The sequence below is a fragment of the Anomaloglossus baeobatrachus genome, chromosome 12 (genome assembly GCF_048569485.1).
Source record: "Anomaloglossus baeobatrachus isolate aAnoBae1 chromosome 12, aAnoBae1.hap1, whole genome shotgun sequence".
NCBI lineage: Eukaryota > Metazoa > Chordata > Amphibia > Anura > Aromobatidae > Anomaloglossus > Anomaloglossus baeobatrachus.
The window spans coordinates 42454563-42475771 of NC_134364.1; the positions used below are offsets into that span (position 1 = coordinate 42454563).

The window sequence follows — 21209 nt, forward strand, 5'->3', positions numbered from 1 at the left end:
AGTAATACTCACCAAATGAAGTTGTGAAAGTCACAACTACTATATAGGCATGGAAAACTGGGATCACGGCAGCAGCAACCCCCTCTGTATATATATCTCTCTGTCTCTCTCTCTCTTTGTCTGTCTGTCTCTTTCCCTGTCTGTCTCTTTCTCCGTCTGTCTCAATCTCTTTCCCTGTCTGTCTATCTCTGTCTCTTTCCCTGTCTGTCTCTTTCCCTGTCTGTGTCTGTCTCTTACCCTGTCTGTGTCTTTCCTTCTCTTTCCCTGTCTGTCTGTTTCCCTGTCTCTGTGTCTGTGTCTGTCTCTTAACCTGTCTCTCTCTTTCCCTGTCAGTCTGTCTCTTTGTCTGTGTCTGTCTCTGTGTCTGTCTCTTACCCTGTCTATGTCTGTTTCTTACCCTGTCTGTGTCTGCCTCTTTCCCTGTCTGTGTCTGTCTCTTTCCCTGTCTGTATTGTGACACGCCAACATTCCATATAAGGGTGTGGCTGCGCAATCTTCTGACGTTCTGGCTGCACTGTGGCTCCCAGCTCCATTCGCTTTAATGGAGGCAGGTTTTTTGGTGAACAACTATAAAGCGCGGGGTTAAAATTTCCTTTCAAAACATAGCCTATGACGCTCTCGGGGTCCAGACGTGTAAGTGCACAAAATTTTGTGGCTGTAGCTGCGACGGTGCGGATGCCAATCCCGGACATACACACACACACACACACACACACACACATTCAGCTTTATATATTAGATTATAGTTTCCTATCTGGTCACCAAGTGGCATTCCCCATCAGTCAGAGTGGAGTTATATTCTCCGTTCCGCATATCGGCTTGACTACATGTATCCTCTTTCTCCTGTGCTACATCCCTCCCGGGATTCATGCGTCGGGTCACCTTCTTGTGTCGCCTATCGATGGTGAGCTAGGATTGTTTTTATTTTTGAATAAAACAAAGCAGAAGTCAATCACATACCGGGCCTAGACGCCAGCACAATCCTCTGCACCTTCATGCTTCAAGTTCTTTTGTACTGGATCTTTATACCTGCACATACATAAAATGAGGACAAGCTTTAGGATTTAACAATTCATTTTCAGAACTCAGTCCCCATGTGTATACATGATATAAAGCATATAAAACAGGAAATCTAACAGGTCAGTCATTATACGTTGCATAGTAAAGAAGTCAAAATTTCTCAATTTAACCAGATAATGTGCACTGTTCAGCAATATTCATATCAGATTAGATTCCAACAGGAACCCAGGAAAAGGGAAAAAAAAAGAAAAAAAAAAAAAAAACAAAAAAAACCACACCCCTTTATTATATCTGTAATACAATTGCTGTTATTTTATAGAACTTTCGGGTTGTTAAATAACAAGAAAAGGATTCTAAAGACTAGCAGTATATGGACATAAGTCAGATCCAACACATCACGTATAATATATCTATATATTGTGATCGCTACACATTAAAGGGTATCTGCCTGCAAGATCAATCTCCTTATACCGTGCATCTGGACATGTAGGTCGGTGCTTTGGTAATTTTACATTCGCTATCTGTTGCCTGAATCCATGATTTTTGAAATATCTAAAAGGAGGCGTTAAGTGCTTTGTCTCACCCAGAGCACTTAAAGGGAACCTGTCAGGTCCCCTCTGTCCTCCAACCCAGCAGCATTATTACCTGTATGCCCAAATTCCCTCCCTCTGGCCCTGTATAACGCTATTCACTAATATGAATGTTTAATAAAATGACTTATAAACCACGCTGTCTCTATGCTAATTAGCCATGTGACTAATCGCAGGGGCGTGGTTTCCCCAGACTAGGCGGAGCTTTTTCCCATGTAATCACGCCCCTGATAACATGATTTATATGAGCCGGAGTCACTGCCAGCTCCCAGAAATCGTGCGCATGCGTGCGGCTTATTTCGGCCACGTGAGTGCTCCTCAGAAGGGTGGAGGCTTCCTGGCTTCAGTAGGTGCACTGAGCATGACCGGAAGTTCAGATAATCTGCACATGAGCTTTCGTCTGAACTTCCGGTCATGCTCAGTGCACCCTAATGAAGCCGGAAAGCGTCCACGCTGCTTCTGAGGAGCACTGACGTGGCCGAAATGAGAAGCAGGCATGCACAATATCTTCAGGAGCTGGCGGTTAAGCCGGCTCGTGGATATCATACTATAACGCCCACCTTGCGCAGAAGAAAAAGGAGCAATGATCTCTGCAAGCGCTCATGTCATAGACACATTGAGCTATCCATCAACAGAGAGGGAGGCACCAAGGATGGAAATAACACAACTCTTTCTCCTATGGTTAAGTGCTCTGGGTGGGACAAAGCACCTAACCACCATTTGCATATTGAACTTATCATGGATTGCTTTCCATTAAGGCAACAGATAGCGGCACTAGAGTTTAAGGGCGATGGGGGGGAGATCTTAATCTTGTTCACAGATTCCCTTTGAAGAAGATGTCCTATCAAGCTAATTTCTGCCCATAATAGCATATAAGGGAGTATCAATGTCATAGAAGCGTCCTCTGAACACTCGCCCCCTCCAAAAGGCCAAAGTTGAGGTCAGCTAAAAATGCGTATTCTGGGCACCGGCAGTGAAAATAAAAGGCTGGGTAAGTTACTGGGACTGTATAGCACAAGACTGCTGAGGCCAGTGATTGGCTGCAGCGGTCAGGCATGGTTGTGATTTATGGAGTCATAGACACAATCTGGAATTCACTTCACTAAACGGATCCACACTTATAACATTAAGCTTCTTGGGTTTATAAACCGCTGTAAGTGTCTCAGTTGCCAAAACACAATTATGTTGGTGGTTACAGTTCTAAACAAAGTACCTTGATTGTCGGAGGTTAAAATTGAGAAATGCAGCAGAGGATTTCACCTTTATGATTTCATACTATAAATCTTACGTTGCCTGGTTAGGCAGAAAACACAGATGTTTATATGCAATACATCATTTTAAAAGGGAATATATCAGATCCACAACCCCCCACAAACCACATATATGGACATGCAGTTTTTAGAATGTAAAAACATTGGCTCTTTTATATCTTCTATCTGTTGTTGCACCCCTGATAAATTAGCATTTAAATTAATATGGAAATTAAGTATTGTCATGATGTGACTGTTGGACAGCAAGGGACAGGGGATTCTATACTGTCCTCAATGCTAGGGATTCCTAACCTCTAGGTCACCCCGAATGGTGGAGATGCCTGAGTCTCCTGCCTGGCTATGCTCCTGACCAGAACTAATCTGATTCCCCCCTCCCACCAGGGAAGTAAGGAGAAGTGACATGAAACACAGATAAAGATACAGAGGGGAAAACCAAAACTCAAACACACTGCAAATTAACAGGAACAAACAATGAACAACTCAGGAGAAAAGCAAGAGCAGGAAGATAGCAACAAAAAGATAACAAGGGTTCACTCTACAACCACCATTTAGTCTGGATCACCTCACCCGGCCAGCTTGGATAAACTATAGCTGCCATAGATGGAAGGAGCTAGCCAGCATATATAGGAGGGGAGCAGATGTGATTGGCTCCGCCACAACATGTGACCAAAAGAGACTAGCACTAATTAACTCTTGCTAGTCTGCCTTCAAACTACCCATTTGTGGTCAACACCCGAGTCTCCCTGCACTGACCACAAACATCAGAAAAGTTATCAGGCGGAGTGTCAGAATCTGTAGTCTGAACTGATCCTAACGCAGCCATGACAGTTAGTGAGGTTTGGAAAAACCTCCGTGGGACAAATATTAAGTGATAGGGAGCTTAATCCCCTGACTCGCCAGGCTTTTTAAGTTATATAAAAGAGCGTTTGGAAGAAGAAAAAAAAAATAAACAGTGGAAAAAAAATGCATTACCCAGTATATGTATGTGACGACATGGACACCCAATGCCTAGCATGGGTTAAAGTTTCTTAAAATTCAGCCAGACTATTGTTCTTCTGTGTGTATAGATGGGGGATAAGCCCTCATTGTTTCTACAAGACTCTTGGGAGTTTAGTATTGAAGTTTTTGTTAACTCATGTTTGCTAAACCATTGTGTCTGCCAGGCCCCTCTGAGCATTCATTGTAATGGAGTTGTGTATTGCTAATCTAATGTAAATTACCTTAGTAGCCATTATCTAGTCTGTGACTGTATACCCTCAGTCTTTCTGTAGACATCCTTTGGATGAACATTGTCTATGCAGCTTGAGATTCATCCAATGGGAGAGGCGATCTTGTCCAACCAATCGATGAGGACGCAGTGTATCTAAGTGGAAGGCTGTGGCTATAAAAGGGACTTCTTTAAGCCACCAGGTTGTTGATGAATGCTGATGGATCCAGTCTAAGCTCTCAGGAGCTGACTAGAGGATCAGGATATCTTATGGCTTCAATCTAGGGGCTCCGATTCCGGTTGGAGACCATATCCACAGCCTAGGGATATCGACTCCGGCTGCCAGGATTGTATCATCATACCAGGACTACCTAAAGGAGGACACTCAGGTTGGGACAATCCGGTCACCTGGCTACAGACTTTGCAGACCTCACACAGCTGCCTAAATCTGGCGCTATTCCTTTCTCGGTGGGTGCCCGCCAAAAGCGGGGTGCTGCTGGATTGGAGTAAGCGGCCCTGGAACCTCTGAGGCATGGACATTCTAAATCCCTGGTGAGCCAGCGGAAGGGTGAGACTCTATTGCCTGTTACATTTGTGTGTTTTGCTGGTTATGTGTTATGTGCTGTTAATTGTTTGGGGATCCAATAAAGTCTAATTATTGTGGTTCCCTCACCCTGTGTTGTCTGAGTAGTGTTACGCCCACGGTTAAGAAGGCCGGCGTTCAGTTGGGATGAGCCCTGAGCCACGCTGTTTTTCTAAAGGCGGCGGGTTTTAGTGGACGAGAGCACCCACTGACCCCCGTGTCTCCACAATGTACACTTTGCAAAAGATATCCATGTCTTAGGCTATGTGCGCACTTACCGGATTTTGCCGCGGATTTTTCGCGGATTTGCTGCATGTTTCGCTGCAGAAAATGTTCATAACATCTCTGCAGTGAATCACCAGCAAATCCTATGGAGAAAAAAAATCCTGTGCGCACTGGGCGGAATTTGACAGCTGCATGTTTTGCTGCGGGAATCCCGCAGCAAAAACAAGTGCATGTCACTTCTTTTCCGCACATCGCTGCGGGATTTCACTCCATTGACTCAATGTTAATCATGAAATCCCGCAGGGAATAACGCAGGCAGCAAATTCTGTGCGGTTCACTGCGTTTTGCTGCGTTATTCCCTGCGGTATTTCGCGGTTTACCTCCGGTAATGTGCATCGCCTGTCTGCGGTTTTGCAGGGAAGTGATGTCATTACAGGAAGAGGAAGCCGTGCAGAGAGTAAACACACACACAGACATAGAACACACATAGAAAGAAAACGGAAATATAGAAAACAAAGAACGTGGGCTCCGCTGCATATTTACCGTCCAGCCGAGGTAAGCACACAGCGGCGGCCCGGTATTCTCAGGCTGGGGAGGGAGAGGGGCAGGGGTAATGTCCCCCGCCTCACTCCCCCTCCGGCAGCCGAGAATATCAGCCGCAGCTGCCCCGGGACTGTCGCATACATTATGCGGCAATACCGGAGTGTCCTCGGCTCTTCTTGCCACCGTGTAGCAGTGGTGGCAAGGTAATACAAGGGGTTAATGGTGATGGGGGACCACCGCCATTAACCCCAGGCTTGATCATGGCAGCGTCTATGTGACAGCTGACATGATCAACCCGTAAGTAAAGTGAAAAAAACACAGACACCGAAAAATCCTTTATTTTAAATAAAACCAACAAGCCTCGTTCACCATTTTATTAACCCCTCCCGCAACAAAACTCCGGCGTAATCCACAGGGTCCTGCATAATCCACAGCTTCGGCTCCGACGTCCTGCACTGCTTCCATCCAGCCGCGATGTGTCACAGACACAGGCTGAATGCAGCAGACAGCAGAGGTAATTACCGGTCATTTCCCACGACCGGTAATGTGAACTCACTGCCGACCGTGGGAAATGCAGCGATCTGTCCTCTATCTATCTGTCTGTCTATCTATCTATCCCTCTATCTATTCTTCTGTCTATCTACTATCAGAATTAAATGTATTTTTTTTTTTTTTTCTTCAATGTGCTTTATTGCATTGAATGCAATAAAGCACATCCCAACCCGCACGCGGCAAAACCGCGGCAATACCGCGAACAATACCGCGGTAAAACCGCAGCAAACCGCGGCAAACCGCATGCGGTTTTCGGGTGCGGTTTCCCGCGGTTTTTTACCGCGGGTGCGGTAATCTTTGAGAGCATGCGGAATTTTCTCAAGAAAATTCCATTTCCCAGTGCGCACAGAGCCTTAGCCAGCAAACCTGGTGATGGTTTGGCTATACCGAACAGAAAATGTAATAAAAGAAAAAGGTTTAGAATAAATAAAACAACTTTTCCAACTATTATATATTCAGATTAAAATATAACAATAACTATCGGCACAGACAGATACAGGTCACATCACCTCTGACGTCTTTCGGTTCACTGCGGACCTCAGCCATAGCGAGCTAAATAACAGTTTTAGTCAAAATCTAAAATTGGCAAAGTTACGCACACCAACACCGAAAACTGTCCACCGCGTTTCTGGAAATAATAATTAAAAAAAAAGATAAAAATGTATAATTATATCTCAGTGTGTGTGTGTGTGTGTGTGTGTGTGTGTGTCCGCTAAAGGAATCCGCACCGTTGCATTCACAATCTTGAAATTTTGCACAGACACTCCATGTGACTCAGGGAACGACATATGGGCGGGAAAATTTAACTCTGTGCTTTCCAGTTACTCTACAAAAAACCTGCAGCCATTAAACTGAATGGAGCTGGGAGCTGCAGGCTATAAATAGCAACTGTCAGTGGTTGCTATAGGAACAAAATAAACTGTTACTGTAAGAAGCTTATGTGTGAGGTAATAAGATGTCCGTGGGGAGCCGGATAAAGAGAGACAGAGCGAGACAGCCTTGTAAAGAGACAGCCGGGCAAAGAGACAGCCGGGCAAAGAGACAGCCGGGCAAAGAGACAGCCGGGCAAAGAGACAGCCGGGCAAAGAGACAGCCCGGCAAAGAGACAGCCCGGCAAAGAGACAGCCCGGCAAAGAGACAGCCCGGCAAAGAGACAGCCCGGCAAAGAGACAGAGACAGATACAGAGATTGAGACAGATAGACTGATGCAAATACAGACAGAGATAGAAACAGACAGACAAGGAAAGAGACAGACAGACAGAGACTGGGAGAGAGACAGAGACATAGTTACTATCCCAGGCAACGCCCGGGTACTACAGCTAGTCTAATATATAAAGCTGTGTGTGTGTGTGTGTGTGTGTGTGTGTGTGTGTGTGTGTGTGTATGTGTATGTATGTGTGTGTGTGTGTGTGTCCGCTAAAGGAATCCGCACCATCGCATTTACAATAACGAAATTTTGCATAGACGCCCCATGTGACTCAGGGAACGTCATAGACTATGTTTGGACAGGAAAATGTAACCCCGCTCTCTACAGTTATTCTCCAAAATCCTGCCTCCATTAATCTGAATGGAGCTGGGAGATACGGGCTATTACTAGCAACTGTCAGTGGTTGCTATAGGAACAAAATAAACTGTTCGTATAAAAGCCGATGTGTGAAGTAATAAGATGTCAGTGGGGAGACGGATAGAGAGAGACAGAAACACAGACAGGCAGAGACACAGACAGAGACAGCCCGGGCAAAGAGAGACAGCCCGGGCAAAGAGAGACAGCCCGGGCAAAGAGAGACAGCCCGGGCAAAGAGAGACAGCCCGGGCAAAGAGAGACAGCCCGGGCAAAGAGAGACAGCCCGGGCAAAGAGAGACAGCCCGGGCAAAGAGAGACAGCCCGGGCAAAGAGAGACAGCCCGGGCAAAGAGAGACAGCCACAGACACAGAGAGACAGACACAGAGAGACAGACACAGAGAGACAGACACAGACACAGAGAGACAGCCCGGGCAAAGAGAGACAGACACAGACACAGAGAGACAGCCCGGGCAAAGAGAGACAGCCCGGGCAAAGAGAGACAGCCCGGGCAAAGAGAGACAGCCACAGACACAGAGAGACAGACACAGAGAGACAGACACAGACACAGAGAGACAGCCCGGGCAAAGAGAGACAGACACAGACACAGAGAGACAGCCCGGGCAAAGAGAGACAGACACAGACACAGAGAGACAGCCCGGGCAAAGAGAGACAGCCCGGGCAAAGAGAGACAGCCCGGGCAAAGAGAGACAGCCCGGGCAAAGAGAGACAGCCCGGGCAAAGAGAGACAGCCCGGGCAAAGAGAGACAGACACAGAGAGACAGCCCGGGCAAAGAGAGACAGACACAGAGAGACAGCCCAGGCAAAGAGAGACAGACACAGACACAGAGAGACAGACACAAAGAGACAGACACAAAGAGACAGACACAAAGAGACAGACACAAAGAGACAGACACAAAGAGACAGACACAGAGAGACAGACACAGAGAGACAGACACAGAGAGACAGACACAGAGAGACAGACACAGAGAGACAGACAGACACAGAGATATATACAGTGCTGGCCAAAAGTATTGGCACCCCTGCAATTCTGTCAGATAATACTCAGTTTCTTCTTGAAAATGATTGCAATCACAAATTCTTTGGTATTATCTTCATTTATTTTGCTTGCAATGAAAAAACACAAAAGAGAATGAAACAAAAATCAAATCATTGATCATTTTACACAAAACTCCAAAAATGGGCTAGACAAAAGTATTGGCACCCTTAGCCTAATACTTGGTTGCACAACCTTAAGCCAAAATAACTGCTAACAACCGCTTCCGGTCACCATCAATGAGTTTCTTGCAATGCTCTGCTGGAATTTTAGACCATTCTTCTTTGCAAACTGCTCCAGGTCCCTGAGATTTGAAGGGTGCCTTCTCCAAGCTGCCATTTTGAGATCTCTCCACAGGTGTTCTATGGGGTTCAGGTCTGGACTCATTGCTGGCCACTTTAGTAGTCTCCAGTACTTTCTCTCAAACCATTTTCTAGTGCTTTTTGAAGTGTGTTTTGGGTCATTGTCCTGCTGGAAGACTCATGACCTCTGAGGGAGACCCAGCTTTCTCACACTGGGCCCTACATTATGCTGCAAAATTTGTTGGTAGTCTTCAGACTTCATAATGCCATGCACACGGTCAAGCAGTCCAGTGCCAGAGGCAGCAAAGCAACCCCAAAATATCAGGGAACTTCCGCCATGTTTGACTGTAGGAACCGTGTTCTTTTCTTTGAATGCCTTTTTTTTTCCTGTAAACTCTATGTTGATGGCTTTTCCCAAAAAGCTCTACTTTTGTCTCATCTGACCAGAGAACATTCTTCCAAAACGTTTTAGGCTTTCTCAGGTAAGTTTTGGCAAACTCCAGCCTGGCTTTTTTATGTCTCGGGGTAAGAAGTGGGGTCTTCCTGGGTATCCTACCATACAGTCCCTTTTCATTCAGACGCCGACGGATAGTACGGGTTGACAGTGTTGTACCCTCGGACTGCAGGGCAGCTTGAACTTGTTTGGATGTTAGTCGAGGTTCTTTATCCACCATCCGCACAATCTTGTGTTGAAATCTCTCGTCAATTTTTCTTTTCCTTCCACATCTAGGGAGGTTAGCCACAGTGCCATGGGCTTTAAACTTCTTGATGACACTGCGCACCGTAGACACAGGAACTTTCAGGTCTTTGGAGATGGACTTGTTGCCTTGAGATTGCTCATGCTTCCTCACAATTTGGATTCTCACGTCCTCAGACAGTTCTTTGGTCTTCTTTCTTTTCTCCATGCTCAATGTGGTGCACACAAGGACACAGGACAGAGGTTGAGTCAACTTTAATCCATGTCACCTGCTTCAAGTGTGATTTAGTTATTGCCAACACCTGTTAGGTGCCACAGGTAAGTTACAGGGGCTGTTAATTACACAAATTAGAGAAGCATCAGAAGATTTCTCAAACAGTGCCAATACTTTTGACCACCCCCTTTTTTATGTTTGGTGTGGAATTATGTCAAATTTGGCTTTTTGACATAGTTTTTTTTTTTTTTCATTGAAGACAAATTAAATGAAGATAATAATACTAAAGAATTTGTGATTGCAATCATTTTCAGGAAGAAACTGAGTATTATCTGACAGAATTTCAGGGGTGCCAATACTTTTGGCCAGCACTGTATATACACACAGTGTGTCCACCGCCATTAACTTGAGAACGGTGGCATGCTATAGGAATAGAAGTGGTGTCTAGGTATAGTAAAGGAGCCATGCACTACGTTATCAAACCACCTATAGCGCCACCTGGTGGAAAACAACAGTTAGCATTTTTTTCTCGAAAACGAAACGAGATAGAGAAAAAAAAGTGAATAAAAAAAAAATTGTAGGGCATCATCAATTCAATACGAATTGACACCTTGCATACTGAAATGCTATGATATCAAACCCATGACCCCCCCAAAAACATTAAATGCTGGTCACGCATATGGCGCTCATTTAACTTTGATGCTCAAAGTGGCCCCCGTCAGCTGCAATGCACGTCTGGATTCTGCACAGCATACTGTATCTTGCTGCACGCTGTGCAATATGGTAGGTGACACGTTTGCACAAGCATCTGTGATACGTCGTCGTAGGTCCTGCAATGTTGGTGGAGGGGTCGCATACACCTGCTTTGATGTGACCTCACAGAAAGAAGTCCAATGGGGTCAGGGCAGGTGAGCGTGGAGGCCACTCCACACAGCCACCATACCCAATGACTTGTAGGAAGGTCTCCATGAGGTATCGCTTCACGTCCGCAGCCTTGTGAGTGTTACACGTTCTAATCACAGCATTTCTGTATGCAAGGTGTCGATTCGTATTGAATTGATGATGTCCTGCAACTTTGTAATTCACTTTTTTTCTCTATCTCGCTTCGTTTTCGAGATAAAAATGCTAACTCCATTGTTTTCCACCAGGTGGCGCTATAGGTGCTTTCATGGTGTAGTGCATGGCTACTTTACTATACCTAGACACCACTTCTATGCCTATAGCTGCCGCATATATATATATTATATATATATATATATATATATATATATATATATATATATATATATATATATATATATATATATATATATATATATATATACACACATACACTGGCATCCATTAACTGTAATAAAATCACACTTATGTCATGTTTTTGTTGCATCTTCATTGAGCGATTATTTATATATATATATATATATATATATATATATATATATATATATATATATATATATATATATATGCTCATAGCAGAAGGAATCGGGTTAAGAAATAGTTGGTCTTGGGGTGTTACTGGGATTTGGCCAAGAGGTGACACGGCCACGGAATAGCAATCGTGTGCACAAGTACAGATGGAAACAGGCGCCACGTATCATGTACAAGAACACACAGTAAATAATGATCCGCAAAAAGAATACTGCAATACAGAGCCCAGACACTGCATGCAGACAAACAAGCTCCAAAATTATGGAATTTCCTGGCCATGGACCCAAAATTGTTCACCGAGCCACTTCGATATCAGTTTTGCTTTCTGACATGGTCTCCAGAGTGTTCACAAAGATGGTGCAGGAGATAGCGTTATGCGCAGGCACCAGCTACTACACCATCAGCATCCTAGCCCCATTAGAGCACTGGCTTTACTTTATATATGAAAATCATGCTGGTTGGTTCTCTTTAAAGGGAACCTGTCAGCAGAAATTTCGCGCAAAACCTAAAAGCTTCCCCCTCTGCAGCTCCTGGGCTGCATTCTAGAAAGGTCCCTGTTATTATTGTACCCCATGTGAGACCAAAGAAGGGAATTTTGTTACTTACCGTAAATTCCTTTTCTTCTAGCTCCTATTGGGAGACCCAGACGATTGGGTGTATAGCACTGCCTCCGGAGGCCACACAAAGCAATTACACTAAAAAGTGTAAGGCCCCTCCCCTTCTGGCTATACACCCCCAGTGGGATCACTGGCTCACCAGTTTTAGTGCAAAAGCAAGAAGGAGGAAAGCCAATAACTGGTTTAAACAAATTCACTCCGAGTAACATCGGAGAACTGAAAACCGTTCAACATGAACAACATGTGTACCCGCAAACAAACCAAAAATCCCGAAGGACAACAGGGCGGGTGCTGGGTCTCCCAATAGGAGCTAGAAGAAAAGGAATTTACGGTAAGTAACAAAATTCCCTTCTTCTTCGGCGCTCCATTGGGAGACCCAGACGATTGGGACGTCCAAAAGCTGTCCCTGGGTGGGTAAAGAATACCTCATGTTAGAGCTGCAAGACAGCCCTCCCCTATAGGGAGGCAACTGCCGCCTGCAGGACTCTTCTACCTAGGCTGGCGTCCGCCGAAGCATAGGTATGCACCTGATAATGTTTGGTGAAAGTGTGCAGACTCGACCAGGTAGCTGCCTGGCACACTTGTTGAGCCGTAGCCTGGTGTCGCAATGCCCAGGACGCACCCACGGCTCTGGTAGAATGGGCCTTCAGCCCTGATGGAACCGTAAGCCCAGCAGAACGGTAGGCTTCAAGAATTGGTTCTTTGATCCATCGAGCCAGGGTGGCCTTAGAAGCCTGCGACCCTTTGCGCTTACCCGCGACAAGGACGAAGAGTGCATCTGAACGGCGCAAGGGCGCCGTGCGGGAAATGTAGATTCTGAGTGCTCTCACCAGATCTAACAAATGTAAATTCTTCTCATACTGATGAACTGCATGAGGACAAAACGAAGGCAAAGAGATATCCTGATTAAGATGAAAAGAGGATACCACCTTCGGGAGAAACTCCTGAATGGGGCGCAGCACTACCTTGTCCTGGTGGAAGACCAGGAAGGGAGCCTTGGATGACAGCGCTGCCAGCTCAGACACTCTCCGAAGAGATGTGATCGCTACCAGAAAAGCCACTTTCTGTGATAGTCTAGAAAGCGAAACCTCCCTGAGAGGCTCGAAGGGCGGCTTCTGGAGGGCAACTAGTACCCTGTTCAGATCCCATGGATCTAACGGCCGCTTGTACGGGGGTACGATATGGCAAACCCCCTGTAGGAACGTGCGCACCTTAGGAAGGCGTGCCAAACGCCTCTGAAAAAAGACGGATAGCGCCGAGACCTGACCTTTAAGGGAGCCGAGCGACAAACCTTTTTCTAACCCAGATTGCAGGAAAGAAAGAAAGGTAGGCAATGCAAATGGCCAGGGAGACACTCCCTGAGCAGAGCACCAGGATAAGAATATCCTCCACGTTCTGTGGTAGATCTTAGCGGACGTGGGCTTCCTAGCCTGTCTCATGGTGGCAACGACCCCTTGGGATAATCCTGAAGACGCTAGGATCCAGGACTCAATGGCCACACAGTCAGGTTCAGGGCCGCAGAATTCCGATGGAAAAACGGCCCTTGGGACAGTAAGTCTGGTCGGTCTGGTAGTGCCCACGGTTGGTCGACCGTGAGCTGCCACAGATCCGGATACCACGCCCTCCTCGGCCAGTCTGGGGCGACGAGTATGACGCGGCTGCAATCGGATCTGATCTTGCGTAGCACTCTGGGCAAGAGTGCCAGAGGTGGAAACACATAAGGGAGCCGGAACTGCGACCAATCTTGCACTAGGGCGTCTGCCGCCAGCGCTCTTTGATCGCGAGACCGTGCCATGAAGGTTGGGACCTTGTTGTTGTGCCGGGACGCCATTAGGTCGACGTCCGGCCTTCCCCATCGGCGACAGATTTCCTGAAACACGTCTGGGTGAAGGGACCATTCCCCTGCGTCCATGCCCTGGCGACTGAGGAAGTCTGCTTCCCAGTTTTCTACGCCGGGGATGTGAACTGCGGATATGGTGGAGGCCGTGGCTTCCACCCACATCAGAATCCGCCGGACTTCCTGGAAGGCTTGCCGACTGCGTGTCCCCCCTTGGTGGTTGATGTATGCCACCGCTGTGGAGTTGTCCGACTGAATTCGGATCTGCCTCCCTTCCAGCCACTGCTGGAAGGCTAGTAGGGCAAGATACACTGCTCTGATTTCCAGAACATTGATCTGAAGGGTGGACTCCTGCTGAGTCCACGTACCCTGAGCCCTGTGGTGGAGAAAAACTGCTCCCCACCCTGACAGACTCGCGTCTGTCGTGACCACCGCCCAAGACGGTGGTAGGAAGGATCTTCCCTGTGATAATGAGGTGGGAAGAAGCCACCACTGCAGAGAGTCCTTGGCCGTCTGGGAAAGGGAGACTTTCCTGTCCAGGGATGTTGACTTCCCGTCCCATTGGCGGAGAATGTCCCATTGAAGTGGGCGCAGATGAAACTGCGCAAACGGAACCGCCTCCATTGCCGCCACCATCTTCCCGAGGAAGTGCATGAGGCGTCTTAAGGAGTGCGACTGACTTTGAAGGAGAGCCTGCACCCCAGTCTGTAGAGACCGCTGCTTGTCCAGCGGAAGCTTCACTATCGCTGAGAGAGTATGAAACTCCATGCCAAGATACGTTAGTGATTGGGTCGGTGACAGATTTGACTTTGAGAAGTTGATGATCCACCCGAACGTCTGGAGAGTCTCCAGTGCAACAGTCAAGCTGAGTTGGCATGCCTCTTGAGAGGGTGCCTTGACCAGTAGATCGTCCAAGTAAGGGATCACAGAGTGTCCCTGAGAGTGCAAGACTGCTACCACTGCCGCCATGATCTTGGTGAACACCCGTGGGGCTGTCGCCAGACCAAATGGCAGAGCTACGAACTGAAGATGGTCGTCTCCTATCACGAAGCGTAGAAAGCGTCGGTGCTCTGTAGCAATCGGCACGTGGAGATAAGCATCCTTGATGTCTATTGATGCTAGGAAATCTCCTTGAGACATTGAGGCAATGACTGAGCGGAGGGATTCCATCCGGAACCGCCTGGCGTTCACATGCTTGTTGAGCAGTTTTAGGTCCAGAACAGGACGGAATGAGCCGTCCTTTTTTGGCACCACAAAGAGATTGGAGTAAAAACCTTGACCTCGTTCCTGAAGAGGAACAGGGACCACCACTCCTTCTGCTCTTAGAGAATTCACCGCCTGCAGAAGGGCATCTGCTCGGTCGGGATGTGGGGAAGTTCTGAAGAACCGAGGCGGAGGACGAGAACTGAACTCTATCCTGTACCCGTGAGACAAAATGTCTGTTACCCACCGGTCTTTGACCTGTGGCAGCCAAATGTCGCAAAAGCGGGAGAGCCTGCCACCGACCGAGGATGCGGAGGGAGGCGGCCGAAAGTCATGAGGCAGCCGCCTTGGAAGCGGTACCTCCGGTTGCTTTCTTGGGGCGTGAGTGAGCCCGCCAGGAATCAGAGCTCCTTTGCTCTTTCTGAGTCCCTTTGGACGAGGAGAATTGGGGCTTGCCCGAGCCTCGAAAGGACCGAAACTTTGACTGCAACTTCCTCTGTGGAGGTTTGCTTGATCTGGGCTGGGGTAAGGAGGAGTCCTTACCTTTGGACTGTTTAATGATTTCCGCTAATTGCTCACCAAACAGTCTGTCTCCAGATAATGGCAAGCTGGTTAAACATTTTTTAGAAGCAGAATCTGCTTTCCATTCTTTTAACCACAAGGCTCTGCGCAAAACTACAGAGTTGGCGGATGCCATTGAGGTACGGCTCGTAGAGTCCAGTACCGCATTGATAGCGTAGGTCGCAAACGCAGACATTTGTGTAGTTAGGGACGCCACTTGCGGCACTGCTGGACGTATGAGAGAGTCCACCTGTGCCAGACCAGCTGAAATAGCTTGGAGCTCCCACACGGCCGCGAATGCTGGAGCAAACGACGCGCCGATAGCTTCATAGACAGATTTCAACCAAAGGTCCATCTGTCTGTCATTGGCATCTTTAAGAGAAGCCCCATCCTCCACTGCAACTATGGATCTAGCTGCAAGCCTGGATATTGGAGGGTCCACTTTTGGACACTGGGTCCAGCGTTTGACCACGTCAGAGGGAAAAGGATAACGAGTATCCTTAAGGCGTTTAGAAAAACGCTTGTCCGGATAAGTATTGTGTTTCTGGATGGATTCTCTGAAGTCAGAGTGGTCCAGAAAAGTACTCAATTTACGCTTGGGATACAGGAAATGGAATTTCTCCTGCTGTGCAGCTGCCTCCTCTGCAGAAGGGGCTGGGGGAGAAATATCCAACAGCCTATTGATGGCCGCTATAAGGTCATTTACCATGGCGTCACCATCTGGCGTATCCAAATTGAGTGCGGCGTCAGGACAAGACTCCTGATCACCCACCTCTGAGTCATCATATAGAGACCCTTCTCGCTGAGACCCTGATCCGCGTGATGACGTGGAGGGTCTCTCCCAGCGAGCTCGCTTAGGCGGACTGGGACTGTCATCGGAGTCAGAGCCCTCAGCCTGTGATGCCTGGGACCCCCTTGAATTACGGATTAGATCCAACTGAGGGGGACCGGGGAACATAGACACCGCAGTGTCCATGGTCTGAGCAACTGGCCTGGACTGCAAGGTTTCCAGGATTTTTGCCATAGTCACAGACATTTTATCAGCAAAAACTGCAAATTCTGACCCCGTCACCGGGGCAGGGTTCGCAGGCGACTCTGCCTGGGCTACCACCACCATAGGCTCTGGCTGACGAAGTGCCACTGGGACTGAACATTGCACACAATGAGAGTCGTTGGAGCCTGCTGGTTGATTAGCCCCACATGCTGTACAAGCAGTGTAAGCAGCCCTTGCCTTGGCACCCTTGCGTTTTGTGGATGACATGTTGTTGTCTCCCCAGAGTAATATAGGGTATACAGCCAAGAAGCGACCAAACAGTGCAGTATATATATATATAAATATATCTGGTACAGCGAAAAACAGTACACAAATATAACACTGTGGCACTAGTGGGGCCGCACGTATGTGCTGCTTACCGCCCGCTTAGCGCGGGTGTGTGGTCGCCAGAAATCCCTAGCCTGGGTCCCCCAGAGCCTGCGTCCGTTCTCCAGCCAGACTGCATGTGTATAATGGCTGCCGGCGTCCTGGGGAGCTGCAAGCCTGGGGGCGGGCCTAGGGCGTGCACAGAGAAAAAGCGCGAAGCCTGTGTCCTACTGTGCTCAGTGAGAGGGCTGGAGCATGTAAATCGTGCTCCAGCCCTCGGCGCTGCCGATTGAACAACGTCTCTCCCCTACCCTGATTGACAGGGTGGGGGGCGTTAACGAAGCGGAGCTAGGCCGCAGAACAAACCGGGAACTAAAGTTAGAAGCGCCGCCGCCGTAAAAGCGCGGTCGGCGCGTCCCCGGCGCACTACAAGTCGCAGCTGCGCCGCCGCTCCAGGGGCGGTCGGCGCGGCGATCCACACACATAAAGTCCCCCAGTAATCTGCGGGGACTATAAGCCCAGCGCACAGCGCTACAGTCCCCGGCGCACTAGCACACCCAGCAAGTCTGGGATGTGCGTGGCCTGTCATACGGGGACACAGAGTACCTGAAAGTTGCAGGGCCTTGTCCCTGAACGGCACTCCCGCTCCACATCCAGCAGGTTCTATGGGTCTGTGGATGGAGCCCGGCCTCAGGGCTTGGTGGCCGGTAAGATCCCACTTCCTCAGAGCCCCTCAGGGGGATGGGGAAGGAAAACAGCATGTGGGCTCCAGCCTCCGTACCAGCAATAGGTACCTCAACCTTACAAACCACAAGTGGGGTAAGAAGGGAGCATGCTGGGGGTCCCATATGGGCCCTCTTTTCTTCCATCCGATATAGTCAGCAGCTACTGCTGACTAAACAGTGGAGCTATGCGTGGATGTCTGACCTCCTTCGCACAAAGCAGAAAACTGGTGAGCCAGTGATCCCACTGGGGGTGTATAGCCAGAAGGGGAGGGGCCTTACACTTTTTAGTGTAATTGCTTTGTGTGGCCTCCGGAGGCAGTGCTATACACCCAATCGTCTGGGTCTCCCAATGGAGCGCCGAAGAAATAAAGAGTTTATAAAGTGCTACCTTTTTGTATTCAGATAGTGTAAATGTGACACGGGGGCGGGCTCTCTGCCGTCCGTTATTCTGCCTCCTGGTCCTGTATGCCGCCCCCATCGTTCCTTTCCATAGCTGATGCACCGCCCACTGCTCCAGCCATCCCCGCGCATGCCCAGTGCCAGTCTCACGGGACTGTGCAGTGTGACCGCTGGTGACGTGTGCGCAGGCAAGTGATTATGAGTGGGGCTGTGATTGTTATCAGCAAGTACCCACCCATAATCTCGTGAGCGCGCAAACCTCACCAGCGGTCACACTGCTCAGGGTAGTGCTAGACTGTATGGGCTGCTTCCAGGGATGACGTCCCTTTTGTCACGTGATAGGGGCGTGTTCAAAATACTATCACGTGACAAAAGGGACGTCATCCCTGGAAGCAGCCCATACAGTCTAGCACTACCCTGAGCAGTGTGACTGCTGGTGAGGTTTGCGCGCTCATGAGATTATGGGCGGGTACTTGCTGATAACAATCACAGCCCCGCCCATAATCACTTGCCTGCGCACACGTCACCAGCGGTCACACTGCTCAGTCCCGTGAGACTGGCACTGGGCATGTGCGGGGATGGCTGGAGCAGTGGGCGGTGCATCAGCTATGGAAAGGAGCGATGGGGGCGCCATACAGGACCAGGAGGCAGAATAACGGACGGCAGAGAGCCCGCCCCCGTGTCACATTTACACTATCTGAATACAAAAAGGTACCACTTTATAAAGCCTTTATTTTGGTCTCACACGGGGCACAATAATAACAGGGACCTTTCTAGAATGCAGCCCAGGAGCTGCAGAGGGGGAAGCTTTTAGCTTTTGGGCGAAATTTCTGCTGACAGGTTCCCTTTAACCCCTTTACGACCAAGAACATAACTGTATGTCCTTGGTCGTTTAACAGTAATCACCGCAGGCTGCTGCGGTAAGCCGGTGGTGATCCCTGCATATGTCTGCTAATTCGAACAGCAGACATGTGGGGTTCAGGCACAGGTGGATCCGTGAGCCACCCGTGCTTGCTTGGTACTTAGATTGAGCTGCCAATATGTGACAGCGAAATTTAAATGTCCACAGTGGGGATCGCACTGTTCCCTGCCGCCATCATAGGCCCTGTGACGCAATCACGGGGACCGGATGGTTGCCATGGTAGCGACGGGTCGTGTGATGACTCATGTCACTATGATGACATTAGTTCCTGTTAGAGTTGCAGCTGTAACAGGAACGCTGTATTTCTGCTGATCAGAGCTGTGCAGCTCTGACCAAAAGAAATGCACAAGTGATCAGACTGTGAGGTGGTAAAGTCCCCTAGGCAGACTAGTAAAATATATAAACATAAAAAAAAGTTTTTGAAAAAAATTAAAAACCCTAAAAGTTCAAATCACCCCCCCCCACGTATTCGCCCAAGGGAAAATGAAAGTTAAAAAAAAAAAATTAAAAAAATACACACATTTGGTATCGATGCATTCAGAAATGCCTGATCTATCCAAATATAAAATCAATTAATCTGATCGGCACACAGCATGGAGAGAAAAAAAATTCCTGACGCCAAAATTATGGTTTTCGGTTGCCGCAAACATTTTTTGAAATGCAATAACAGGCGATCAAAATGCAGCATCTGCACAAAAATTGGTACCATTAAAAACGTCAGCTCAAGACTCAAAATATAAGCCGTCACAGGGCCCCGGATCCCGAAAATTGAGAACACTACGGGTCTCAGGAAATGGCGACAAAAAAAGCAATTTTTTTTTTTTTTTAACCCCTTAGATAAAAGTAAACCTATACATGTTTGGTGTCTACGAACTCGCACCGCCCTCAGGCATCACAGCGACACATCAGTTTTACCATATAGTGCACTAACACTGGCTAAAATATCCCAAAAACATTAATGCAATTGCACTTTTTTTTGCAATTTTTCCGCACTTGGAATTTTTTTTAGCCATTTTCCAGTACACTATATAGTAAAACTCAGTTTCATTTAACGGACAGCTCGTCCCCCCAAAAATAAGCCCTTATATGGCAAAATATACAGAAAAATATAAAAAGGTTACGGCTCTCAGAAGGGGAGACTAAAAAAAAAAAAATGGAAAAATCACCCATGGGAGGAGGGGTTAAAAACTTATGAAATATTAATATTGTGTTTCAGGAACAATGGGGTTCTGGTCTGGGGTCTATAGGCTTCTGAGGGTGGTCTGTTCTCATATTGGGGTGTGCCAAGAGGGTCTCATCCCTATTTGTACCGTCAATGCCATGTTGGGGGCGTGGCCTGTGGAGTCGGTATATAAAAAGTTGTTGTTTATATAGTAAAAGCGCCATTTCCCATTGCATCTGCCTGTCACACGTCTGCCCTCCATAACTGTGCACGGAGCTTTGCAGTCACCGCACACAGCAGCCAGCAGTGTGAGGCGCTGACATATACAGTAGAGGAAATCATAGCCGGACCACGTGACCACTCACCAGGGACCCCCGCGATGGAACATTCAAGGACAACCCTGAGAATCGTACTGCGCATGCGTCATCCATCTTAAAGCGGCCATCACTGGAGGCGTGCACGTTTAACTAAAGTAAGCAACATGGCGGCGTGCTGCTGTCCTGTCGGGTTAGCTCTATTTTATCTTCAGCATAATCTAATTTTTATCCGCTAGAAGTATAAATATAAAGCACAAGTCATATCTATGATGACTAATAGTGGTAAATGTACAACTTTTCATGAAAGTCGTCACTAGAGGGCGCCCCCTGGCCTCTATGTAGTGAGCGCCCTCTAGTGGCGGCTGCGTGCAGTAAGACTGGTCAGTTTTATGGCTGTTGTTTATTATTTTTTTTTATTTTTATTAATATTATTATTATTAGTAGCAGTGGTAGTAGTATTTATGTAATAGCATGCTGTTTATTCCATGTATTGAGCAGAGCCCTAATATTCTGCTTATTGGCGACGCTTTGTCCCAGAGGTCAAAAAAAAGGGTTTTTTTTAAGCAGAAATGAGAAAAAGCTGGTGTGTGTGTGTGTGTGTGTGTGTGTGTGTGTGTGTGTGTGTGTGTATATATATATATATATATATATATATATATATATATATATATATATATATATATATATATATATATATATATATATATATATATATATATATATATACTAGAAGGTGGCCCGATTCTACGCATCGGGTATTCTAGAATTTACGTATTGTGTAGTTCATGTATGATTTTTGTTTTATATATATAGATGTTGTTGTGTGTAGTTACCAAGTGTTTGTGTAGGGGCT

The 21209-nt window shown here is 47.5% G+C and overlaps 1 protein-coding gene across 1 annotated transcript in view; it reads right to left on the reverse strand.

Annotated features, from left to right (window-relative positions):
- The window catches only part of PTGR2 (prostaglandin reductase 2), a 51315-nt gene extending 30836 nt beyond the window's left edge, over window positions 1-20479 (reverse strand). The window contains exons 1-2 of the mRNA XM_075331164.1: window positions 20405-20479; window positions 961-1029 (exon numbers count right to left, since the gene is read on the reverse strand). Coding sequence (XP_075187279.1) covers window positions 961-997 — 37 coding nt within the window. The 5' untranslated portion in view covers window positions 998-1029; window positions 20405-20479. The remainder of the gene's footprint in view (window positions 1-960; window positions 1030-20404) is intronic.
- Between the last annotated feature and the right edge of the window lie 730 nt (window positions 20480-21209).